This window comes from Hyperoodon ampullatus (assembly GCF_949752795.1).
Source record: "Hyperoodon ampullatus genome assembly, chromosome: 12".
Taxonomy (NCBI): domain Eukaryota; kingdom Metazoa; phylum Chordata; class Mammalia; order Artiodactyla; family Ziphiidae; genus Hyperoodon; species Hyperoodon ampullatus.
In genome coordinates, this window is record NC_136925.1 from 81,748,055 (window position 1) to 81,775,294 (window position 27,240).

The following is a 27,240-nucleotide window of genomic DNA, read 5'->3' on the forward strand; positions in this document are numbered from 1 at the left end:
ACGATTTTTGCTGAAAGCAAAATATTTTCTCATTTTAGATATTACTTGTAATATAACCAGGGAACCTCAAAAGTGGAGATAATGACATTTGAAACTGAGGTACAACTTACTTGAAAATAACTCCTATGTTTCTGCTTGTTTAACTGGCATACAAGTGTATTTGGTCTTCATGGTGTATGTAAAATACTGCACTTCTTACCTTTTGATTAACCTTTTGTGCAGTCTTCAGATAAAAAGATGCTACACAATTTTAACTAAATTTGCTTATAAACATTTTGGTGTGTACTAAAATACTAAATACTCCCTTGGTTTTATTAAGTACCGTGGGCTTTAGCTTTAGTTTTTGGTATGTATATACCTGTTAACTTGCTCAATTTAAACAAAGATGGAATTTCTCTTCCTTTTGGTGTTATGTAATCATTGGTGTGTGCAAAAAAATTATTCAACTGGTGATAAAATTTTATGACTAATAGGCCTGTTATGTGTCATTACCAATTTTCAGATTTCTGTTGAATCTGCATTAATGGATGAATGACCTGGGCAGAGAGGACTTAAGGCTGTGCAGAGTCAGGATTCTTCATTTCTGGAATTGGATGCTTTATTTGCTGGTATGACTATAATAAAAGAGGTGGTAAATCCTAATCTAGGTTGAGAGAGTGACCTAGATTGGGTTTGGATCCTGGCTTTACCGTGTGTCTACCTCATGGCTTGGGCAAACTACTTTCTCTCTGTGGGTCAAGTTTTGCCGTGTAAAGAGCAATAAGTTAATACGTGTGAAGCCTCACAACAGTGCCAAGCACGTAGTGACTGCTAGTAGATGTTCGCCAGTACTGTTGTCTTGAAGTGAAGTTCCAGTCCTGATCACAAACTGCCTAGGTCACACTACTCCAAATATACATTTTTATTGTTTGGGTAGTTCCCACCGAAGGATAAAAGACAGTAGCTTTAATTGAATGGATTGTAATATCTTTGATGGAAGAGTGAAAAGCTGCCTGTATTTACTTGCATTCCTGAGTTACAAGTGTGTCTGTTACTCCTTACGCTGGACAAGTGCAAGTGCCTAAGCATTCTTTTGATGAATCCTGGAAATGGAGAAATGCAGCTTTTGGCAGAAAGCTTGCTGAGTACTGCCAAAGGGGTAATTTTATGGGCAGTCAACTTGGATAAAGCCCAAGATTATAAGAAAGTTCCAATGTCTCTACTTGAGCATTATTTCAGTTTGCTGTGAAGGTAGCAAAAAAATGCCTTAACGTTTTTTGACGTCTGTTGAGTACCTACATGCTGGAAACTGACAGGTATTTTATATGCATAATCATTTTTATCATCACCCCATGAAACAGGCACTTGTTATCCCCACATACAGAATAGGAAATGCACTTAAAAGGGTTACATAAAAAGCAAACGGTTGGTAAACGTTGGAGCTGCCCTCCAGGGTGCTGTCATTAAAGCTCCCTGGACAATACCAACTCAAAGCTGGCAGCTGAACCAGGCCAGGTGCCAAGAGCTGACTCTGGACACTGCGCCATTCTGCCTCCCTTCATCTTGAGCAGGAGGGAAAAATGTACGTGAGCTTCTAAGGATGACATCTCACAAGCCGTCTGGACAGTTGCTGTGCTAAGTTAAACGATAAGAAAATCACGAAATGGCAATGCAGTGATGGAAAAAATGCAGATTACAAAGATTCCACGTACATAGCTCAAGATGCTAGCTCGCTAAGGTAAGAGGGTTTAGGTAAGCATAATCTCTCAGAAGTGGTCAATTTAGCCCTTGAAGGAAACTATACCAGTTTGTGGACAAAAGGATTGGGACTAGTTCTAATAATGTCTGGCACTGTTAGACGATGTACCAGTTCCCGTCTTTTCACATAAGATTCAGTGGATACTGACTGCCGGGGCCATTTTAATGAGAAAGATACGTACAAGTGCTTGTTACACAGGGCTCACTAGACTTTAGTTCTCCTGGCCTCTCAGCTGTATTTGATGCAACTGAGCACTCTAGTTTCTGGGACACTTTTGCAAACATAGTGCAAAGCCATTCTTTCTGACCATTTTCTCTCAGATGCTCCTTATTTCTCACTAATAGTGGTTTGTCCCCCAATCATTGCCTGCTCTTCTCTGATGACACTTCCTTGGGAGCTCATCTATTCCTTGATTATAGTGAACACTTCTTACAACGCTGGGCAATGTCATTTCATTCCCCTTGAAGCTGGATCATGAGGGAGATGTAATTTTTAAAAGGACTGTCCCCCTCTTTCACCTCTTCTTTATTCTGAGTCCCTATCTGGCCCATATGTAGCTTGGAATAGGTACGAGGACTCCCTCGAGGCCAGGTGCTGAGCAGCCACTCACCAAAAGCAAGCAATTGTCTTTTCAGCTTTTGCCGTTAGGTTGGTTCTAAATGGAGCCTCCAGGTAAGAAACAAGTGAATACATTTCTTGCATCCAGAAGAATACAGTCATAGTCATTCAGGTGTGTAAGGCGTTGGGCATAAAGAATATATTAGCATTCATTCCTCTAATTATAATGTGCTAGGAGCTCTGCATAGGGCAGTAGAACAAGATCACTTTGCAAAGCTTACAGAGTCTAGTAGACGAGACACATGAAACTAGGAATTTTAACGTGGTAAGTAGAAGGATATGTAGAACATGCTAAGAGGCATCAAATGCAGGAGACAGGAAGGCTTCCTGGAGGAAGAGAGGTCCAAGTAGAGTGCCACATGGTAGGCTGGTTAACAGAAGAAACTGAGATTTGAACAGAGAAAAAACAAAGGCTTGAAGAGGTGGATACGATGGGTTTGGCTTCGATGTGAAAATTTTACTAGAGAGGGTCTGTTTGCTCGGGAGACAATCAGGAGAGAGAGAGACTTTGGAGCTGTCAGCATAGAGGTGATCACTGAAGCCATGGGAGAGACTGGTGTTACCCAGGATGCCCGTGCAGAGGAAGAACCATGGGGAATATATTCAGGGGCAAAGTAAGCCCACAAAGGAGACTGAAGAGTGGCCAGAGATGTAAGGGGACACTGAGATACAGCATGAAGTCGAGTGACAAGTTTTAAGTTCCTTGGAGACTCATGTTCCGGAACAGGTAACACATTCCAGACAGAAGACTGCTGATTCTATCACTACTCCAGACCCTAAGGATTTCTCCTGACCACCATTATCCAAGCATTTCCTTCACCACAGGGGCTATGCTCTAGTTATCTTCTCTGGTTTATCTGGCCCATCTGCGTAACTCTGCAAAGTCTTCATGGTGGTTCCCCGGCCCTAATGAGTTTTCAGTCTACTTGAAAGCTCTTCAGAAGGATTCCCCAGTCTTGTCGACAGTCTTCCCTCCACATCCCTGTAAGTAAGTTCTCTTGCTCCAGTGTTCTCAACACGCTGCACTGCCCGCCGAGAAACTCCTTCCTTCCTAGCATGTTAGCCTATTCTCTTTGATTCACCAAACATCTGAAAATCTCAGCTTTCTACCAGGAAATGGATGAATGAGGATGCTTTCAGTTACATTTAACAGAACAATACCTAACGCAGGCTGGCTTAAGCAAGAAGGAAAATTTGTCTCACATAGTTGGAAGATCAGAGGTTGAGTGGATTCTAGATTGGTCTCGAAGATGTCCTCAAAAGGCCAGAGTTCTTTCCAGCTCTGTTCTGCTGTCCTCAGTGTGTTGGCCTTGCAATCATGCTGGCTCAAAAGGTGGGTGCAGCAGTTCCAGGTATCACACCCAGACACCACAATGTCCAGAGGGAAAAAGGATCCATCTTTGTATCTCTTAGAAGTAAGAATACGTTTCCTAGAGCCACCGAGCAAGTTCCCCTTCACATTTTTGTGGCCAAGATTAGGTCATGTGGACATTCTGAAACCACTGGCCAGGGCTAAGACTAATTCTTTGGAGTAAAATGAATGTTAGGAATCAATCACTATAACTGGGTTTATGGAAAGCGGTGAAAAATATCAAGTCTATTTTTTTTAATGGTTTAAACAGAATAAGTCTATTCAGCTTTGAAATTCCAGCCATCACTGATTACCCCACCCAAGTACTTACCCTTTACTCAAATACATCTTGTCAATATTGACAATTAATGATTGTCCAATCTTAATTATTACTCAAATATTTGTAAAACTCCGTATCTATGGCAAACTCCAACCTCTCTATATGCAGCCCTTGGGGATGGTTAAAGTTCTTGGATAATATGAAAATACATTAACGTCTATGTGGTAAGTATTAAGTCCCTACTGTGTGTCCAACTCTGTCCCAGGGGCTAAAGAGAATCAGACAAAGCAAACCTCTCTCTGGAAGACTAGATCGTGGGGCGTGTCCAGGGGGAAACAGCCAGAGCTGAGGCTGCCAAGTGGGCCAGGTATTGAGCTTCCTATAGAGAACTCTGAAAGATTTTGAACTTTGCCCAGTAGGGGATATGAAGTTGGAAAAGGTTTTAAGCAGAAGAGTCCTCCAACCTGTGATTACATGCTCCTCGCCTTCCAGATTGTCCGCAGTCAACCGGAGGAAATCCTTTTATCTGTGAGACACTGAGGCTCTCTGGCTCTCACACACTCGTCGCTACAGCTGATCTTCCAGTACAAGAACTTGGCAAGTGTGGCCAGCCCCACGGAAGGGTACGGACTCCTCCCACTGTTTGCACAGAGAACCAAGTTAACCCCCAAGTAAACGAATGACTGATTATTGGCGCCCAGGCAAAACAAAGGGGAACTTTAAAAGCCACGAGAGCAAAAGCACAGAAAGAGAATGGCCCGCAGTTGGGAGGATTCGCACCTAATTCTCGCTGCCGAGATCGAGAGCCCCGGCTGAGCGCGGGATACTCTGGTCACCCCACTTTTCACTGACTCCAAAAACATTAAATTCAAAAAAGACAACCTTATCCCCCCAAAACAAAAACGTCAAGACAGAAACGACGACACCGGGGTCAGATAAACGTCTGAACTGCTGGTGGGATGCGCGCCTGTGAGTCCGGACTCCACAGTCCCGCCCCCGGCCCGGCCCAGCTCCGCCCTCGCGCCTGCGCACCGGCGCCCGAGGAGGCGGTGGGCGGGGCTGCCTGAGGCTCCGCCCCCAGCGCGGCATATCAGAGGCGGGGCTGGGTCTTGCTCACTAGCCGGTTGCACTGGGCCAACCGTAGCTCGAGAGGCAGTAGTGCGGCAGGATGAGTGCCGACTCAGACCCCGTGGTTATCGTCTCGGCGGCGCGGACCATCATAGGTGAGTGGTCGGCGGACCCGGCGTGGGGTTTGAGCCGCGAGCTCGGCCCGGTCGCGGGGACCCCCGGGACCTCCGGGACCCTCGGCACCCGGCGCCTCGCGCCTTCCTTGGCCCGCCTGCCTTCCCCGCCCCCTCCTCGCGCGGTGAGGTCCACTCCACTCCGAGTGTTCTGATTGGATTCTTGGGTAGGGCCACTGCGCCTCCCGGCTCTCCCATTGGCTGGGGAGGCCCCTGATTGGCCAGCCTCAGGAGACGCCACCTCAGCCCTGTGGCCTCAGGGGCGGGGCCGCTGGGTGGTGGGCGCCAGGGTGCTGGGCAGATGTTGCGTTAGTCAAAGGAGGATGGATTACAGAGAATTGCCCAAATGTCCTTAGTGTTGTATAGATTTCAAAGGCCCTGGACTCGCGGGAGTGTGGACCCCTCTTGTTAGGAAAGCGTGGGCCGTGCCCATCCGCTGGGATTTGGGGAGTGGATGTGTAGGTTTCTCGCGGGTCCTTGGCTTCCCCGCACGGCCTGGGGGCCGCCTCCCCGGGGTTCGGCTGCTGAGAGGCACCCACGCTCCTCTCTGTGCCCAGACGAGATGCGGTGGGCGCCTGCGCAGGGGGAAAGCACCGGGCCGCCGGTCCCCCGCCGCCCTGGGCGCGCTCTCCATCGCCCTCGCCTTCCCTCTGTTCCAGGCTCCTTCAATGGTGCCTTATCCACCGTTCCTGTCTATGACCTGGGCTCAACTGTCATCAGAGAGGTCCTGAAAAGGGCCGCTGTGGCTCCCGAAGATGTATCAGAGGTCATATTTGGACACGTTTTGGCAGCAGGTAACTCCACAGTGACCCCAGCAGAGAGGTCAGGTTGTTGGAAGCAGCCCATTAAGCCTCCCCTCCCCCGGCCCCCCACCAACACTCAGAGGCTTGTGTTCTTGCCTCCGTACATCTGCTTACGGAGTTCCCTCTGTTAGAATACCTCCTGTCGCCCCTCTGTCAAGCCCCAACAGTAGCTTCTCTCCAGCTTAACACTAAGCGTCTTTAATATACTTTTCCTACATGATCCTAGATCACCGTCCTCCACTGCCTTTTCTTTCTTTTTTTTTTTTTTTTAATATAAATTTATTTATTTATTTATTTTTGGTTGCACTGGGTCTTCATTGCGGTGCATGGGCTTTCTCTAGTTGCGGCGAGCAGGGGCTGCTCTTCGTTGCGGTGCGTTATCTTCTCATTGCAGTGGCTTCTCTTGTTGCGGAGCACGGGCTCTAGGCGCGTGGGCTTCAGTAGTTGTGGCTTGTGGGCTCTAGAGCACAGGCTCAGTAGCTGTGGCGCACGGGCTTAGTTGCTCCGCGGCATGTGGGATCTTCCCGGACCAGGGATTAGAACCCGTGTCCCCTGCATTGGCAGGCGGATTCTTAACCACTGCGCCACCACGGAAGCCCGCCTTTTCTTTCTTTAGAAGCAGGGTCAGCCTGACACATGGGAGAGTATGCAGGGCCTTCCGTATTTCCCTAAAGTGTCACACATTCAATAAAAATGTATTGAGTTCCTCTGTGCCCTGCACTGTGCTAGGTGCTGGGGATGGAGCTCCAACACAGGTTAGTCCTTGCCCGCATAGGGCTCACTTCTGAGCCGGCAAGGTGGGTTGCTGCCAGACAGGGGCGCATCACCCCTGGAGGGCTGGCGTAGGTGAATCACCAGTGTTCCAGCTCACTTCTGATTCCCTCTAGGTTCACAGACCCACGACCACTGACAGTTCCTAATTAGTTCTTCTAAACTAGTATCACTGCTCACTCAGTAGCATAAATTCTAATTACTCCTAGTGATAATTGGTCACGCTCACTTACAGCCAACTTTTGTCCTTACCTTATCTGAGACCCGGCCCATTTTTCTGTGCATTTACTTTGTAGTTTTGTAGTTCCTCTTCCTAATTCTCCTTTCTCACCTTGTCCTTTTGGGCGGCCTTAAAGTTGAAACACGCCACTTCCTCCTGACTCTCCAGGGCTTTAAAGCATATGAGTAACTTTACTGGTGGCCCAAAGGTGGCTGCCTTTGGGCCACTCCCTCCTTTCTTTTTCCCAGACTCACGACTTAGACTTACTCTGTTGCCATAGGATCCTCCACTCCTGGTTTCTGTTTTCTCTTCCATATCTCACCTCACCTCACCTCTCACCTGTGTGGTATCTCCACACAATTATAATAGAAATAATAGCTGTGTTTATTGAGGGCCTGCTAAGTGCTGGGCCTTTAAAAGCCCTGTGTTTAGTGCTTTCATTAATCCTCTGAGGAAGTCTGTTGGATCATGTTCTCTCCATTTTACGAACGAGTAAATGAAAGTTTGAGAGACTGAGTAACTTATCCAGGATCACAGCCTTCAACCCACATCTGTCCTGCCTCCTGCGCAGGTGCCCTCCAGGGTCACATAACTCATGCTTACTGAGCACCTGCTGCGCTCCAGGCACTGTTCTGTGAGCTGCGGAGAAACAGTGTTCATACCAGATAGGAATCCCCAGCCTCGTGGACCTCCCTTTCTGCTCAATGCTAGACCGTTAGTTTATTATGTTCAGCACTATGCTAAGTACCTGAAGACGGGGATTATGAATAAATGCATAAAATGTGTATAAAGGACTTGTTTACTTAAATACAGATGTAATTCATTGTAGCTTAAAAAGCAGGAACCTTAAATAATATTAATGTCTTCTTTATTAACTAGTATCTGATGAATTTAATTCAGAGAACATTTATTTATTCATTTATTTATTTTCGGCTGCGTTGGGTCTTCGTTGCTGCGCGCGGGCTATCTCTAGTCGCGGCGAGCGGGGGCTACTCTTCTTTGCGGTGCGCGGGCTTCTCATTGCGGTGGTTTCTCTTGTTGTGGCGCACGGGCTTAGTTGCTCCGCGGCATGTGGGATCTTCCCGGACCAGGGCTCAAACCTGTGTCCCCCGTACTGGCAGGCAGATTCTTAACCACTGCGCCACCAGGGAAGTCCCCGAGAACATTTTGATACTGTTTTTTAAATAATTTTTCCTGGGACTTCCCTGGTGGTCCAGTGGCGGAGACTCCGCACTCCCAATGCAGGGGGCCTGGGTTTGATCCCTGGTCAGAGAACTAGATCCCACATGCCGCAACTAAAGAGTCCGCATGCCATAACGAAGATCCCACGTGCTGCAACTAAGACCCGTGCTGCAACTAAACCAAATAAATAAATAAATATTTAAAAATAATAATAATTTTTCCTACGTCTATTTTCAATCTCAAATTTTAGGCTTCCAGCCTAATCCCAGATTAATAACACCGTGATGAATATAATCTCTAAATTTTTCTCAGTGACCCATCTGCTAGTTCTTTTCCAACAAACTCACTGAGGAGAGGTGTTCGGTATGGGTGTACCTGAAATTTGCAATAGAGCGGCCACTGTATAAACACTGACCTGTTGGTAACAGACAATGGCGACTGAAGATATCTGAAACTTCCCACTCCACCCCCTTCTCTGCCACTTTGGTTAACTTACGTATGTGATGTATTTCTTCCCGTTCCCTGAAGGAAGTGCCCACAGCTGAATTATAGAAAGGGATTGTCAGTTCTGATTTTGTACATATCTCGTTACGTAACCAGTTAATCATGGTGTGATGGATATTAAGCAAGGAAGGAAGTGCTTCTTAGCAGAGGTTTCCTCTTTTAAGTGACTCTCGTATCCGCCCAGGTGTCTTACGCCGTGATCGAGGAGGCAAATAACCGTAGTTAGAAACAGGAGTAATGGCCAGGCTCTGCCCTCTGTCTATAAGGGAGTGTGTGCTTATTCAAGCCCTAGAGAAAGATCAGGAAGACAGTTCCTTCTTACAGTATTAATAGCTTCTTTGTGGAGAAGAAAGCCTATGTTCATAAATTTTTTAATTTTTTGTTGCACTTTATTTTTTGGTACATGGCATGTGGGATCTTAGTTCCCCGACCAGGGATCGAACCTGTGCCCCCTGCATTGGAAGCGTGGAGTCTTAACCACTGGACCGCCAGGGAAGCCCCGAAAGCTTATATTAATAAAATATCTGTAGAACAGCACAAGATAATATGTACTGAAGGCTCAGACTGGGACGGGTGTGAGGTCCACACAGGTCTTTGCCTCTGCCGGGAACTTGACTTGGCTTGGCTGGGAAGTGGCAGGAGACCCAGCTGGCAATCTCCTGATTTTGCATTCACCTTCATCCCAACATTTTATCTTTCTCTTTGATTGCTGAGAGGCCTCTGTGTTCCTTCCTCCAGGTTGTGGGCAGAATCCTGTTCGAAAAGCCAGTGTGGGTGCCGGAATCCCCTACTCTGTTCCAGCATGGAGCTGCCAAATGATCTGTGGGTCAGGCCTAAAAGCCGTGTGCCTTGCAGCCCAGTCCATAGTGGTAGGAGACTCCAGCATTGTGGTCGCAGGAGGCATGGAAAACATGAGCAAGGTAAGGCCTCTGAAGAGATGGCTCTCGCCGACCTCTCACTGATAAACTCTCGTCCACTGCCATAGCAGGGTAGACCGATGGTATCAGAGCTGGAACCAAACAGGGAACAAGTGAAAAACGCATTAAACCTTGATCCCTGCCTGATTATTAATTATTCTTCAAATTGGATGGGAAATCCAGGTTGAAGAAAAAGCCTATCAACCAGTGTGACTGGAACAGAATATATTTTTTTCTAAAATGTTACTGGGGCTTCCCTGGTGGTGCAGTGGTTGAGAATCCGCCTGCCAGTGCAGGGGACAGGGGTTCCAGCCCTGGTCCAGGAAGATCCCACATGCCACGGAGCAGCTAAGCCCGTGCACCACAACTACTGAGCCTGCGCTCTAGAGCCCGTGAGCCACAACTACAGAGCCCGTGCACCACAACTAGTGAAGCCCACGCACTGCAACGAAGAGTAGCCCCCGCTCGCCGCAACTAGAGAAAGCCCACACACAGCAATGAAGACCTAATGCGGCCAAAAATAAATAAATAAAATAAATAAATAAAATTAAATGTTACTGAAGCGTAGAATATTTTCTGAATTAAGCCTGTAACATTAGTCAGTTGATACCCTTCGCTTTAAATTTCTTTCTCATTGTGAGTAAAAGTTGAAAACAAATGATGCCACTTACCTTCCTGCACAGGACAAGGAGTATTCCAGGGACCACATTTTGTTGACCTTTGGTAAGTGCAGAACATGGAAAAGAGGACCACTGAGTAGTGCCTTTCTCCAGTAGGCTTGCCACGTGGGATTAGTTTCACCAAGTTCCATCCCTCAAACCGGCACAGTGGTGGAAAGGAAAAAATATATCCCCTGCTTCCTGCAGGAGTTCAGGGTCTCACCTGGGGATCCCACAGGCAGAGGTCGATTCAGCCCCACATTTGCTGAGGCTCTGGAGGAGGCAGGGTGAAAGTAGCAAACATAATCAGAGTGATTCTGATGGGACCATACTAATAGCTGTGCTTTTAAACATGCAGACATAACAGCCCTTAGTCTTGGTATTATTCCCAATTTACAGGTAAGGAAACTGAGGCCCAGAGCCTGGACTCCAATAGAGTCTTAAGTCTTAAGTCTGACTCTTAAGTCTTTCCATTCTATGATAGCTGCTATTGAGTTGGTAGGAGTTAGGAGGATCCCCTACTGAGAAATCTCCCCCTATCAGTTAATTAAGCAACCTGATTATTCTCAGCGTAGGCATTATGTGTCCCATCAAAATAAGTAACACATTGTTCCCACCACTTAAGCCCTTTGATGAGCTCTTCATTTAATAGGTAACTAGTTGCTTTTTTGGAAAGAATGAGCTTTTTAAGGAAATAGGACACAGAATGCATAGGTTTGTTTGACGGAAGGCTGGAAATGGGTGGGGAGGAGAGCAGTGGGTCTCTAGGAGTAGGAAGGGTGGGGTAGCCTGTTGATTCCAGGGGTCTTCAGGCCCTGGGCCCTGGGTGGGGAGGAACATGGACTGGAACAGCGGAGAAGCGTCACAAGGGGGACTAGGTGAAGGCTGAGGAATCACTGGATAGCTTTTCTGGGTTTTTAAAAATAACTATTTATTTATTTATTTATGGCTGTGTTGGGTCTTCATTGCTGTGCATGGGCTTTCTCTAGTTGCGGCGAGCGGGGGCTACTCTTCGTTGCAGTGCGTGGGCTTCTCATTGCGGTGGCTTCTTTTGTTGTAGAGCACAGGCTCTAGGCGTGCAGGCTTCAGTAGTTGTGGCACACGGGCTCAGTAGCTGTGGCGCACAGGCTTAGTTGCTCCATGGCATGTGGGATCTTCCTGGACCAGGGCTCGAACCTGTGTCCCCTGAATTGGCAGGTGGATTCTCAACCACTGTGCCACCAGGGAAGCCCCACTGGATAGTTTTGAGTGGGATCCTACGGAGAGGACTAGTTACAACCAAGCCTAATCTATTTGTATTTATTGTTTCCAGGCTCCTCACTTGGTTCACTTGAGGACAGGAGTCCGGATGGGGGACACACCACTAACTGACAGTATGCTCTGTGATGGGCTTATAGATGCATTTCACAGCTATCATATGGGCATTACAGGTAAGGCAAACATGGCTGAAAACATACTAACTGTAAAAAGGTTAAAAAAGATCCTATAATAATCGGCTTTGCAGGTGCTTTCCTCTTTCAGGGCAGGGACTGTGTCCTAATCATTTTGTATCCCTGATGACAGGGGTAGTTCCCATTTGATGAACCGAAGTGGGGACGTATTCCCTCTGTCCTTTGTGACTCCTTGATTGTCAGGGAATGTTAGTAGTGGGAGGTGCCTCAGAGTTCTTCTGGATCAAACTCTCACTTTACCATATGACAGAACAGAGCTCACAAATAGTGGCTTTGTGGCAAAGGCAGTATCAGAGATAAACTAGTACTTCTGGTACCTACCTCTGTCTTTGTTGCACTACGCAGTCAGGTCTTCATCTGTCTAGAAGGCTCCTGTGGTGTAGGTGTACTGGCAAAGCAACTGGAAGATCAAAAGAACTCCTGTCTTTACTGCATACAAATATAAAACTTAAGAACATTTTAAGTTTTGAGTTAAAGAAACCAACCCTGAGAGGTTAAGCATCTTGATCAGATGCCTGGCAGCAGCTCTGGTTCTGTGAGAAGAATTCTTGTGAAAAAGATAAGGAGGGAAAGGGCGAGGTTCCAGGCAGAGGGAACAGTGCCTGCGAGTGCCTGGAAGGGAGGGAGGGCTTGGAGATGCGGGGACAGTGAGAAGTTCAGGGCGTCTCTGTCGCTGTGGGACTGAGAGCCGCAGCAGAGACGGCTGGGCATCGCGGGCGATGTGTGCTGTACTAGGGCCTAACGTGTCAGAGTTTCTCAAAGTGCCATAGTCCAGCTAACTGCCTCAACATCACCGGAGACGGTCATTAAAAATTTAGCTCCCCAGCCCTTTCCGAGGTGTCATGGACTGAATTGTGTTCTTCCAAAATTCCTATGTTGAAACCCTAACACCTGGGACCTCAGAATGTGACCTGTACTTGGAGGTGGGGCCTTTTAAGGGGTAACTAAGTTGAAATGAGGCTTTTAGCCTGGGCCCTAATTCAATCTGACTTGTATCCTTATCAAAAGAGGAAGAAATACCAGAGATGTGGGCACAGAAGAAAGACCATGAGAGGATATAGTGAGAAGGTTTCCAAGGAGAGGGCCCTCAGGAGAAAACAAGGCTGCCGGTGCCTTGATCTTGGACGCCTATCCTCTTGAATTGTGGGAAAATAAATTTCTGTTGCTTAAAAAAAAAGATAATGGCTCAGGCCATGATGTAGTAATTAGTAAAGACTAGACCTCCTACTATAAACAAGTATAAGACCGGTCAGAATGTATCAACCGTTTTCAAACGTTGGCCAACAATCATGCAAAACTGAGCTTCTTGAAAAAAGAGAAAGACCCACTATAACTAGATTTCTACCTGGGGGTGCTTTCCAAACTTTTTATCTGGGGAAAAGTGGCTTCAAGGAACTGGAGAGGTAGAGATCAGAGTTTGGGGCTCAGATGGCTAAGTTTGTGGGGCAGGGCACTGGAGAGAAAAAAGGAGCTCCAGAAATCTGCGTAAGGGTCCCCTTAAGGCTCTGGCCAAATGTTTAGCTATGTATGTTCAGGGCAACACTCTACAAGGCCTAGTAGAAACAGCTTCTAGGAAATTGAATGGAGATTTTTTTTTTTTTTTTTGGCTGCTCCATGTGGCATGCAAGATCTTAGTTCCCCGACCAGGGATTGAACCCATGCCCCCTGCAGTGGAAGCCTGGTGTCTTAACCACTGGACCACCAGAGAAGTCCCTGAATGGAGATTTTAGATTGCTGGGGGACATAGAAGTTTTGACCAACAACAGTAGAGACTTTACTGAAGCCACTGGACACTCCATTGACATCTAAGAAAGGCCACAGTTTAGGGCAGGGCCCAGGGTGGGCCCAGGGTAAGGGCTACTCTAGACCCAAACTAATTATCTTAGAAACAAATTTCAAACAAGTTTCTGTTGCGCTTCACAGATACTGTGTTTTTTACAAATTGAACGTTTGTGGCCACCCTGTGTCAAGCAAGTCTGTCAGTGCCGCTTTTCCAACAGGATTTGCTCACCTCAGGTCTCTGGGTCACATTTTGGTAATTTTTGCAATATTTCAACTTTTTCATTTTTATATTTGTTATGGTGATATGAAAAGCCTGGACCTAGAATAGCCAAAACAATTTTGACAAAGCAGGAAACAGAAAGATCTTTGATCTTTGATGTTACTACTAGAACTTGCTGAAGGCTCAGATGATGGTTAGCATTTTTCAGCAATGAGGTATTTTTTAATTAAGGTATGTACATTGTTTTCTTAGATATAGTGCTATTGCACACATAATACACTACACTAACTTTACAGTGTAGAAATATGGTGGATACTACTTTAATCAAGTGAGCAAAGCTAACATCACCTGAGATAAACTCCCACTTGTATCCTGATAAGATTAAGTGAGGGACTTCCCTGGTGGCGCAGTGGTTAAGAATCCCCCTGCCAATGCAGGGGACACGGGTTTGAGCCCTGGTCCGGGAAGATCCCACATGCCGTGGAGCAACTAAGCCCACGTGCCACAACTACTGAGCTTGCACTCTAGAGCCCGTGAGCCACAACTACTGAGCCCTCGTGCCACAACTACTGAAGCCCGTGTGCCTAGAGCCTGTGCTCTGCAACAAAGAGAGGCCACCAGAGTGAGAAGCCCCCGCTCGCCGCAACTAGAGAAAGCCAGTGCAGAGCAACGAGGACCCAACACAGCCATAAATAAATAAATAAATGATTCAGTGAGAAGATAGTATATAATCATCATTCAGTGCTTTCACACATAATCTAATCTTGAGGAAACAGGAGTCAAACAAACCCAAATTGGTGACATCTGACAAAAGAACTGGCCCCTGCCCTTCAGAAATATCAAGGTTAAGAAACAGACAGGGACTTCCCTGGCGGTTCAGTGGTTGGGACTCCTCGCTTCCAGTGCAGGGTGCGGGTTCCATCCCTGGTGGGGGAACTAAGATTCCCACATGCTGCGTGGCCAAAAAAATAATAATAAAAATAAAATAAAAATAAAAACATGGCTTCCTAGAACTATTGAGCCTCACATAACACATCGTAAACTTTAAAAAAAAAAAAGAAAGAAACACAAAGATAGTCTAAGGAGGTGTTCCAAATAAAAAGAAACTAAAGAGATTGACAGTGAAATGCAGTGCGTGATCCTGGATTGGATGTTACTGGACTGAATAAATTAGCTCTAAAGGGCATCATTGGGTCAATAGGTGAAACTTGAATATGGACCAAGAATTAGATAATAGTATTTTATCAATGTTAAATTTCCTGATTTTGGTAGCTGTGGTTGTGTAAGAAAATGGCCTTTGTGGGGGGAAAATATACACTGAAATTAAAATTTAGAGATATAGGGGCATGGTGTCTACAACTTTCCCTCAAATGGTTCAGAGAGAATGATAAAGCAAATGGGGCAAAAAATATGAACTGGTGAAGCCACATAAACGAAATTTCCAGAAGTTATTGTATAGAAAGGAAACGAGAAGGAAGCAAAGAAAGGAAATGGCTTCTTTAGAATCACTGCAGCCTTTCCACATTCAGTGGGAGGCAAGATGGCTGCAGAGTACTGCCTCAGTCCACCAGCGAGCCTGCCGTCGTTGGGCCTCAGGGCTTGTTTAAAGGTGAAAAACTGGAGCTACCAAAAGCCAGTTCCTGAAAATGTTCGGGGTTTGCTTTTTTTCTTTCACAGCTGAAAATGTAGCCAACAAATGGCAAGTGAGTAGAGAAGATCAGGACAAGGTTGCAGTTGTGTCCCAGAACAGGACAGAGAGTGCACAGAAAGCTGGCCATTTTGACAAAGAGATTGTACCAGTTTTTGTATCTTCTAAAAAAGGTGGGTATATAAGTCATAAAGGTGTCTTTATATATATAAATGTATTTACTTATATTTTTGGCTACGTTGGGTCTTCATTGCTGCGCATGGGCTTTCTCTAGTTGCGGCGATCGGGGGCTACTCTTTGTTGCGGTGCGCGGGCTTCTCATTGTGGTGGCTTCTCTCTTTGCGGAGCACGGGCTCTAGGCATGCGGGCTTCAGTAGTTGTGGCTCCCAGGCTCTAGACCACAGGCTCAGTAGTTGCGGCAGGCGGGCTTCAGTAGTTGTGGCACGTGAGCTCAGTAGTTGTCGCTCACAGACTCTAGAGCACAGGCTCAGTAGTTGTGGCACATGGGTTTAGTTGCTCCGTGGCATGTGGGATCTTCCCGGACCAGGGCTCAAACCCGTCTCCTGCATTGGCAGCGGGATTCTTAACCACTGTGCCACCAGGGAAGCCCAGTCATAATGGTTTAAACATCAACGGGGCTATTTATAAGTAAATTATTAATATTCAAAAGAATAACATAGGAATGTTTATACATCGTGTCTCAGTTATGTCTTTCAGGTTGCAAAGAAAAGATATATTCAGGATAGATCTGAACGTGAGGTGGGGAAGGAGACATGGGAGGCTGTGTCAGCATCCAGACACTTTTCCCCCAGGGTCTCCACATGGCTGTGTAGATGGAGCGTTTTAGGAGAAATTGTGGAGAAAGCAGCCGACCTTCCTCCGCCTACAGGCTCAATCTCCTCCGAAGCAAATGTCCATTACTTCCTGTTGCTTCTGTGTGCGTTTCATATCTGAGGGTGGATCTTTTGGGGTCACTTAGCTATTCTCTAATGTGGAACGCTCTAGTCAAGTTCTGTTAACCGATAACTGACATCGATTATGCCCAGCCTTTATGAGATTGGCTTTGACACCCTAGATCCAGTCAGTCGTAACCAGCCAAGACCTATATACCCCAAATCTTAGCCACCTTTTATACAAATAAGTCCCTGTAACTGCCTTCCTCAGAAAGGGCTGTCTGGATATGGAAAACACTCATGAAGACAATGCTAATAAAATGTCTTTACAGTCATTTGTACTAGGGTGTACTTTCCTATTGGAATAAAAGTATTATTATAAAAACCTTTTCTTCCACATGTGAATCCTTCTATATCATGTCTGAGGAACTGTACTAATCTTGGGTAATGACTTTCCCTTTTCTCAGGTCTTACTGAAGTTAAAACAGATGAGTTTCCTCGCCATGGGAGCAACATGGAAGCCATGTCTAAGCTAAAGCCTTGCTTCCTTACGGATGGAACAGGAACAGTCACCCCAGCTAATGCTTCAGGTTAGATTTTCTGAAGGGCAGGTGTGGGAGTATTATCTTCTGCTAGGTCTACTAAGTTAATACCTTTTTAATTTCATCAGTTATTTATATATAAATTATTCTAAAACCTTGTTTCAGTTGCTTTAGGAAAAAATGTAGTTTTGATTTGTTTCTTCATATTTAGATTTATGACTTAACCTGTACAATATACTGAAAAATGGATTTGGTTTCCTTGCAGTAACCTAAGGAGACACACAAGTGAAAAAGCAAATTAGGCAACTCAAGACTTTATCTACCACCTCTGTCCTTTTCCAAAACCAGGAACTCCCATTACCTCCTAGGAGGTCTGGGCTATTTCTTCCATTTCTTTTCATTAATCTCCCCTCCCCCACTGCTTTAATCTTTCCGCTCTTTATCCCATTGGAATGTTCTGTGGTCTGTTACATCATCTTGTCAAGAGGTATTAACTTAACCCATGTCTTCAGGTGTTGGATAAAGTAGACACAGGTATGTTAACTTACTGAGCACTGTTTTGGAAATCAAGACATTCATATTTTACAGGAATAAATGATGGTGCTGCAGCTGTGGTTCTTATGAAGAAGTCAGAAGCTGATAACCGTGGGCTTACACCCCTAGCACAGATAGTTTCCTGGTCACAAGCGGGTGTGGAGCCTTCCATTATGGGAATAGGACCAATTCCAGCAATAAAGCAAGCTGTGAGTTTAATTTCCAATGTTAGCACCTGTCCTTTTTGTTGCTAAAGCCCCTTTGGGACCAGACCAATAACTCATAAATGCTGATTAACTTCTACCTCCTTCAAACCTTCGCTCAGATCCTTCCCACTCCAAAATGCCGAGACTGAGCTTGATTTTATTTTCATAGTTATTCCTATCAGGCTTCATCTGCATTGTCTCAAAAGGAGACATGCCCCCATGTGCCTTAAATGAACTTACTCATTTAAGTGTATCTATAGTGTTCTTTCCCTCCCACAAAGAGCAGCCAGCATTTGGATCATCTGCTTTATAGGGCAACTAGTTCTGCTCTATAACCTCACGTACACGTAACAGGTGTTAAGTGGTTCAAATCTGAAGATAGCACAGAATTTCCAAAGGGTGTTTTATCCTTAAACCTTTTAGAATTGGTGTCACCAAGGCAAAATATGTTACCACTTGGAACTCAAAGTGGCATTTTCAAGAGATCCTTCAATATCATACAGTATATTCTGCTTCTACACCTACAACGAAGAATGGTTCCACTTGAGTTTTTAGACCTCTCTTGCATTAACCTTTCCTTTAGGTTGCAAAAGCAGGTTGGTCGCTGGAGGATGTTGACGTATTCGAAATCAATGAAGCTTTTGCAGCCGTCTCTGTTGCAATAGCTAAAGAACTTGGATTAAACCCAGAGAAGGTAAACATGAGCAAGTAGTCCTGAAGAGAGCTTGCAAATGAACATTCACAATGCCATCTTAATATTGTAAATGGCAAAACACAGGATGTGTCCCAGGTACTGGCCATACAGTAATGGGTGGATACTAGCTAAGTTCCTGTTGGGACTCGGGAGTTCACTTATTTTCTTGCTTCCTAAGGCAAAAAAAACTTGTGTGCATGAGTTCACTTCCCACAAGAAGAGGGTATTTTAAGTCTTAAACTAAGGTAGTCAGAATGGATGTCACAGGGTACAAATCACTTCCTAAGCAACTTGAACTAAAAACTGAATTTGAAAGGGTAGTTAACCGGTATGACATTAAGAGGAAAAAGACAAGTTTGGGATTCTAACTTTATGTCCAGAGAAAAATGATACAAATCTTATCTACCCCTTAGGTCAACACCGAAGGAGGAGCTATAGCCCTGGGCCATCCTCTTGGAGCATCTGGCTGCCGGATTCTTGTTACCCTGTTACACACGATGGAGCGCAAGGGTGGACATCGTGGGGTTGCTGCCCTGTGCATCGGGGGTGGGATGGGAATAGCCATGTGTGTTCTGAGAGGATGAAACCGCTTAACAATTAATTGTGCTTAAACTAAGCTCGAACCTCGTTTCTTTTTAAACTAATAAAACACCAAGTTAGTGAAATCAGAGGACCAAAGTGAGGATGGAAACTATCTCCCACTTCGTAAGAATCCAAGACTTGACAGCTTTTTGCACTTTAATGTGTAATACTCGAGGTACAACAAGTGCATCTAACATTGTCATAAATAAAAGACATCAGTCATCAAGGGCTCCAGAGTGAACAGCATCTTCGTAACCTCCATGCTTATCATCTTTGCTTTCTGGGTGTAATTTAATAAGATCATCAATTCGAAGAATGGTAATTGCAGCTTCAGTTGCAAATTTCAAACTCTTAACTTTAACTATGGTTGGTTCAAACACCCCTGCTTGTTTGTTGTCTCGGGGTTTACCATTGACCAAATCAAGACCAATCCTGCAATTTAGAAAAAAACCTAGTAAATAGCCTCTTTCATAGTTCACACCCATCCTATTCCACCCCTTTAAAAGTTGACTAGGGGGACTTCCCTGGTGGTCCAGTGGTTAAGACTCCACATTCCCAATGCAGGGGGCCTGGGTTCAATCCCTGGCCAGGGAACTAGATCCCACACGCCACAACCAAGAGCCCGCATGCTGCAACTGAAGATCCCATATGTCGCAACTAAGGCCCGGTGCAGCCAAATAAATATTTAACAAGTTTACTAGGTGGTAATCTCATTAGTGCTAGCTATTCCATTCAAATGTTAACCTTGGGAAACCTTGGGACCTTACAGTAGATCCCTTTAAGTCTAAAGTAATTGATTATGGATAAACAAATTCAGCACTGAAAGGGGTAGAAAGCCTAGATGGTAGTAAAGAAATTGTTTCTAAACATCATTTAATATCGTAAAAGGAGCTTGCTTAAAAACAGGTGTGGACCACCCCAAAATAATTTCCTCTCTGGAACCTTCCTACTGTAGGTAAATGACTCTACCCAGAGCAGCAGGGAAAAGGTGAGGAATCCGATTTGATAACTAAGACACACCAATGTTAATAATCACTAGTCATCATCCTTCATGAGTTTAAAACAAAAACCAAACTACCATATATGATATACAGATGACAATGAAAAATGTTAAGCATGCTTACCATTTTAGATTTTTGCGTTCTGGGTTAACTTGAGCCTCATTATGAAAAGCTCTTAATTTTGCAACCAGATCTGTGGAGTCTTGGGCAGCATTAACTGCCAGAGTATTGGGAATAACAAGAAGAGATCTTGCAAACTCGGCAATAGCAAGCTGTTCCCGGGAGCCCTAAGAAGAAAGACAATGAGGTATCTTCACAAAAGGAAGAAAATTAAAACCCACAGCGGCAGCTAAGGTCGCAGAAGAGACGTATTCATATGAACAAAGTGCCGTGCCCTTCTAGAAACGAAAACGGGCTTCCAGATGTTCTTACCATGCTGGTTGCGTAGTTCTCGAGGTATATGGACAGGGCCGCTTCTATGGCGCCACCACCAGGAACCACAGATTTCGACTCCAAAACTCTCTTCACCACACAAAGCGCATCATGTAAAGAGCGCTCCATCTCGTCACACATGAAATCATTTGCCCCGCGTAAGATGACTGACGCAGAAGTACGAGCCTTAGTGCTATTTAAAAAACAGTGAAATTCTCAAACCAATGCTTTAATAAATCGGTGCAGAAATTCAATCTAAGTGCCTTGATTAAATCCTGCTTACACAGGACATTTAGACATGGAAGCAGTGTCTAGACCATGGAGAAGAGATGAAATGGTTACTTCACCTCAATTTACAATGGCCCAACATTATTTTATCCCATGCGTATAACTGCTTATATCACTGAAAGACTATATAGCAGCAAATAAATGGGAAGGTGACCTATTTTCACTCATTTAATAAATAAAATCTGTGGAGCTTTATAATTTAGAAAGCAGCTCTTACTTTTTAATCAAGATCAGTTCATCATCGCAAATTCTCTCCTGTACCACCTCTTCTGCTTGTCCCAACATTGAAGCTTCAAAAGTTTCTTCACCTTCCAAATTGGCCAGGGTCGACAGAATAGTTGCTATTAAAGTAATTACAAAGATCTGTAAACACTGTTCTTTCGTGAATATTTTCAAATCCTGCCTTAGATTCAGACACATGTATTTATGATAGAGGTGACATATAAAGGTAAGGTTAAGGTTTACAGTTAAGCATCAGGCAAGCAACTGTCCTTTTATCCTAAGATGGAACCATGTCACTTTGAGGTGGAGCAAGTAAAAGAACTCGCCCAGTTACATAAGAACACGCCTCTATACATATATTTGTAGCACAAAGCATTAAGGGAGTAAAAAGTAAGAACTGTTGTGTTTCTGGAGCTGCTTACTGTTACCACCCAACGTAAAGGGACATGGTCCCGGGTAGTAACAGTATCCGAGAACCGGCAGGAGACTCACCTCCGGAAGCTTTAGCAATGCGTTTAAGGTCCTTTTTTAAAACTCTTCGAACTGCCATAGCACCAGTCTCCACAAAATACTTCAGACACATGTCGTCAATTCCACCAGTGGTTAGAATAACATTGGCACCGGTTGCCAGGATCTTCTGGATTCGCTCCTTGGCGATATCTGATTCTCTACAAAGATAAGTATTTGAGTAGTAACCCAAAGTTATATGCTGTGTTTTTTATGTTAAATATAGCTCGAACTTCCATTAAGTATTTTTCACAAAATAATTGCAGATTAAATTATATTAACTAGGGACCTCCCTGGTGGCACAGTGGTTAAGAATCCGCCTGCCAATGCAGGGGATGCGGGTTCAAGCCCTGGTCTGCGAAGATCCCATATGCCACGGAGCAACTAAGCCCATGCGCCACAACTACTGAGGCTGCGCTCTAGAGCCTGTGAGCCACAACCACTGAAGCCTGTGCACCTAGAGCCTGCGCTCTGCAACAAGAGAAGCCACCGCGATAAGAAGCCCGCGCACCGCAACGAAGAGTAGCCCCCGCTCGCCGCAACTAGAGAAAGCCTGTGCACAGCAACAAAGACCCAATGAAGCCAAAAAAAAAAAAGAAAAAAAAAAGAAAAAAAATTAACTATTCTCTCCCTTCTATGACCAGAATTTAAATCGGTCCAATTTACAGAAAAGGGATTAAAAACTACCAGTTAGCTCTCCCCCACCCCAATTTGAGCTCTTAACCAAGAACTGTGGTTAGAAAGGAAGCAGTGTCACTGCCTTCAATGATCTGGGACAATCAAACTCCAGGGCTGATGTTACTCAGTGCAGTACAGAGATTACAAGTGCATGAGATCCATGTATCCAGCCTGGCAGGTGGGACAAGGAAAGCTGAAGGTCTGGAGTTAATAGAGGGGTCCAGAGTTGAAACTGCAGGTGGGATCAAAAAATGAAGAACCTTGTAGGGATGTTAGTCTGAACTGAGAAGTTGTTTAATATTTTTAAGTGAAAGTAACATTATCAATCTGTGGGTTTTTTTTTTTTTGCGGTACGCGGGCCTCTCACTGCTGTGGCCTCTCCCGCTGCGGAGCACAGGCTCCGGACGCGCAGGCTCAGCGGCCATGGCTCACGGGCAGCCGCTCCGCGGCATGTGGGATCTTCCTGGACCAGGGCACGAACCTGCGTCCCCTGCATCGGCAGGCGGACTCTCAACCACTGGGCCACCAGGGAAGCCCCTCAATCTGCGTTTTAAAAAGATGAAGGAATGAACACAACAAGGCGATAACTGGAGGTGAATCTATCTGAGAATAGATGGCCTGAGCAGATAAGTCAAAGTTTATGGCTTGGGTAACTGGGAGGTTCAGCCACTGACTCCTGGAGTGAAATAAATACTAAAAGGTAGGGGTGCAAGATGACAAAAGAGTTCCTGTTTCAACAAGATGAGTCTGAAGCCCCTGGGATACTCAGATGAGACTGACAGAAGGAAATGGAAATCACCAACCATGGGAAACATAAAGAGATGCGAAAAATAGCCAATATATAGACAGTTGAAGCCATTTTACTTATTCAAAGAATAGTAGATGAGATCAAAGGATCTTTAAAGTGAAATGAGTTAAAGGTGAACCTCAAAATAGAACTCTGTATATATACTAAACAAATACTGTATGTCAAACATGATACTACGGATGGGGGCTATAAAGCAAAGGAAATCATTCAGCCTCTACCTTCACAGAGCTTACAATTTAAGACACAGAAATACATAGTTAGAAACTGTAGTTAAGCCCCAGGAAGACAAAGTATAGGAGCTCACAGCAGAGAACAATTCAGACTGAGGGGGAAAGAAAAGCTTCTTTGAGAGATTTATCAACTAAAAAATAAACTAAAAAATTAACCAGTCAAAACAAGTAGGCACAGAATATATTTTGGGCAGACGAAGGAACACTCTTAGGGGCCTGTGGAAGTAGAGCTTTGGTGGATTCTAGTTTCAGCCATGCTAGGGCACAGGAAAAAGAGTTACATGAAACCTATCCTAGGGCTTCCCTGGTGGCGCAGTGGTTGAGAGTCCGCCTGCCGATGCAGGGGACACGGGTTCGTACCCCGGTCCGGGAAGATCCCGCATGCCGTGGAGCGGCTGGGCCTGTGAGCCATGGCCGCTGAGCCTGCGCGTCCGGAGCCTGTGCTCCGCAATGGGAGAGGCCACAACAGTGAGAGGCCCGCATACCACAAAAAAAAAAAACCCAAAAAACCCTATCCTAGAGTGATGGGAAGCCTCCAAAAGGTTCTGGCCTTGCAAGCAATGAGATCCACTTGGCTGCTGTGAGGAGAATCGCCTGGGCGGGAACAAGACTGAAACCAAGACGACCAACTTGGGTGCCTCTGCAATAGTCTGGGCAAGAAAACGGAAATGGAAAGTAGGTGAATTAGAGATTTAATTTACAGACAGAAATCAAGTGGTCTTGATGACAGGTTAGAAAGGGAAAGAGTAGTACGTAAAAAGGAGTTACAGACACTTCCCAGTCTTCTGCCTGAACAGAGGGGTCCCTAATTAAAATGGCAAAGAGCAGATTTGGGGGTATGAGCACAAGTTCCATTTTAGATATAATAACTTAGATGCTTAAGAAGCATTCAATCAACTGAAGCTCAGAGAAATAGATTTGGGAGTCTCCAGCACAGAGACGTTGGCCACCCAGGCACAGGAATACAGATGAGGTAGTATCACAAAGCTGCTCTATCCTCCGAAAGTCTTTCAAGCAGTCAAAGGCTTGATAAAGGTCAAGTGGAAATTGAACATGTCTAACGAATCTCACAGCCGTGATCACTAGTGACCTGAGCAAGCGGTCCTCCGGTGGAGAACACAGTTGAAAAGGGTACGAGACAGAAAACACCAGGGAGGTTTTTGTGTAAATCACTCTTGTGACATCTGGCTATAAAGAACTGAGGATGGACAGAGAATAACTGGAACAGGTGGGGGCACAAGAGGCTTTTATTTAGGGATAAGAGAGGTACAAGTGGAGTCCAGAAAGGAACGAAGAGTAGAATTAGCAGTTGAAGATGCAGTTGAGAAAGAATAATAGAAGAAGCAAGACCCTAAAAGCAGAAGGCAATAGGATCTGAATACTTATTCTAGAGGGGCTGACCTCTGATGGAAAGAGGACACATGCAGATAGACTTAAGAGTCCATCCTGGGACTTCCCTGGTGGTCCAGCAGTTAAGACCTCATGCTTCCATAGCAGGGGACGCGATCCCTGGTTGGGGAACTAAGATCCCGTGTGCCGCATGGTTCGGCCAAAAAACAAAGAAAAAGAAAAGGAAGTACATCTTCCCGACTAGCTCTCTAGCATGCCAGTCGATAGATATGGCCGTATGAACTACCTGGTATCTGGCAGAGTCAACACTATACTGTTTGGTTCCTGTGCCACTTGAGGAAATACATTCCTGGATGTATCTTCAAGCCTTAATATCAATATACTCATAAAACCAAAATTCCATAGAATGTTGATTTTCATGTATCACCCAAATCTCTCTTAAATCATCACCATATTTTCTAATTTTCCAGGCAGTCTGGGTAAAATATAGTTTGACTTCAGTTAAAACTTTGGTTAAAAATGTTAATTTTTGAAGTCCTCCAAGACACTCACACTTGAAAAAAAAAAACCTACTTGCCTAATCATCATACCCTGCTACCTATTAGACCTACCACTCATTCTTTTTAGTTTACTGTCACTCTTTTTAGTTTACTGTCACCTGCTCTAAAAAAGGGTACTTTACAAACACCCCCTGTCCAAGGTCAAAATGAATCTCTCAACATACCTCTGTCTAATCTGGTCCAGTTTTTCAGGGTCTGTAATAACCACTTGTACACCAAGCTTCATTTTTGTTTTCTGCAGGCTGAAGTCAAGGCAAGCAATTTTTGCATTAACTATTCTCTTGGGCATGCCTAAAATTGAACAAAACATTAAGTACCTTTACAGTAACTATAATATTGTTACCTTTTATAAAACACACCTATCCTTAGAGATCTGCAGAGATTTTAAATTGCTATATGTAAACACACGAATTTTATTACTTTTAACCTTAGAAACAAACACTTAAATGGCATTAAACACACATGTTTTCTTTTAATTTGCATTTTTCTTAAGTTATATGTAATTAAATTACAAAAGAGGAATTGGCAACATTATGTACCATTTCCTTTTTCTCTGGGCTTCACTAAAGAACAGTAAATGCACATCCTGGATAGTTCACCTGAAAATGTAGTTACACAGCCCACAGACAGCTACCTTTATCCTTCAGTACTCTCGTTACACGACCAAACAGACCATAAGCCTTACCCTGGGACCCCACCACACAGTTGAGCGCATAGCCATTGATGAGCATACTCTCCATCTGACTTCTCCCATGGGCTTTCAGGATATTAATGGAATTGACTGGATAGCGAGGCTGGCCTCTGACATCCGTGTATTTAACAGCAAGTACAGCATCTACCACCAAACTAGCAAAGAAATCACCGCTTCTAAGCCAACAGTTAAGGAGAACAAGAGACTCGGGATGGACAGTGGGTGCACATAAAAATCAGGGTAATTCAAAGGCACTTCCTTTTAGCAATCTCATCAAAGAAACCACCATTATATATGCCACCAAAATGTTAGAGTACTATGTATCACTATCTGCATACTACTTTTACACATACTTTGTATCACCTTTCCCCCCTACGAAAGAAGGGAACAGGCAATTTCAATACAGCATCATCTGGCACAAAAACTAACACAGCGTCTTACTTTTAAAAAAGCCTAAACTTTACTGGAGCATCACAAGGATACATTCCAATGATTTTGGAAGACATCGATGTCTTAGCAGCATTGATCAGGCAATCCTTTCCAAGTTCATCAGTGTTAATAATTAGATTCTCACTGATATAACGCACTGCTTCCCTGTTTGAAGAGTGGGGAAGAACACATAAATTCACTACTCAAAATGTTTGCTTTATCATTGTGTCAGGATGTCAGAGGCATCAATTTTCTGTTCAGCCATTTCATATAGGAGGAGGACACAAATAATCCTCCCTCTTCAGATCACGGCAATTTTAATCTATCCCATAAGCATAGCCACTAAATCTATTATTAGGAGATAATGTGGTAGTCAAATGGGAAGAAAAGGATACTGGCCCAACTTCTTACTTCAAATGTTGACTACTTAAATGCTAAAATACAACTTTTTCAAAGTAAAATTTAGTCATTAATTGAAACATTTAAAGAACAGACTGTTGACAACTATTACATCAAATAATATATAAAATTTTCTCTGAATGTAAACAATCTTACTTGCAAGCAAGTCGATAGCCACTAATAACTGATGTGGGATGAATTTTCTGTTTGACTAGTTCATCTGCATTTTTTAGAAGTTCTGCTGCAATAATAACCTGCAGAGAAAACATCCATTACTCTCATAACAGCCTGACATTCATTATGTGCAACACATACGTAAAAACAACACTAACACGCATCAGATATTAAGAACCAGAATGGTAACGGTGGAGAAATGCATAACTGCTTATTAGAAACCAGAAAAAAAGACACCCCTACACGGTATTTTATACGCAAATGGCTAAAGCCAGAAAAGTGTTCTGGCCAATAAATTAGTTCTACAGTACAACAACAGGAGACACATCCATTACTCTTCAAGATGAAGTGCTCAACATAAGTTAAATGAAGAGCCTCACCACTCAGATTATCTGTACTATTTATTTATTTATTTGGCTGTGCACGGCTTGCACGGTATTAGTTCCCCAACCAGGGATTGAACCCAGGTCCTCGGCAGTGAAAGTGCGGAGTCCTAACCACTGAACCGTCAGGGAATTCTTGATCTGTACTATTTCACGTTATTATTTAAAAAATCATCCTTCTAAGGACACCAAAAATTATTTAAAAAACTATGTTATCATAAACAAGTTCCTTAACAACGACCATTATCATTA

At 44.4% G+C, this 27,240-nt stretch overlaps 2 protein-coding genes across 2 annotated transcripts; one reads left to right on the plus strand and one right to left on the minus strand.

Annotated features, from left to right (window-relative positions):
* Positions 1-5,790: 5,790 nt before the first annotated feature.
* On the plus strand, positions 5,791-18,849 carry ACAT2 (acetyl-CoA acetyltransferase 2; the record flags this gene model as incomplete). Its single annotated transcript, XM_079716749.1, has 8 exons — positions 5,791-6,022; positions 9,447-9,628; positions 11,597-11,714; positions 15,415-15,558; positions 16,746-16,868; positions 17,409-17,563; positions 18,144-18,254; positions 18,668-18,849. The coding sequence occupies 8 exons, from the start codon at positions 5,791-5,793 to the stop codon at positions 18,836-18,838; spliced, it is 1,236 nt and encodes a 411-aa protein (XP_079572875.1). The 3' UTR covers positions 18,839-18,849.
* A 129-nt stretch (positions 18,850-18,978) lies between these two features.
* On the minus strand, positions 18,979-26,148 carry TCP1 (t-complex 1). The gene is made up of 8 exons (XM_079716910.1): positions 26,087-26,148; positions 25,598-25,779; positions 25,077-25,203; positions 21,272-21,447; positions 20,775-20,898; positions 20,270-20,462; positions 19,961-20,124; positions 18,979-19,268 (listed from the first exon to the last, which is right to left on the minus strand). The coding sequence occupies exons 1-8, from the start codon at positions 26,107-26,109 to the stop codon at positions 19,052-19,054; spliced, it is 1,206 nt and encodes a 401-aa protein (XP_079573036.1). The 5' UTR covers positions 26,110-26,148; the 3' UTR covers positions 18,979-19,051.
* Between the last annotated feature and the right edge of the window lie 1,092 nt (positions 26,149-27,240).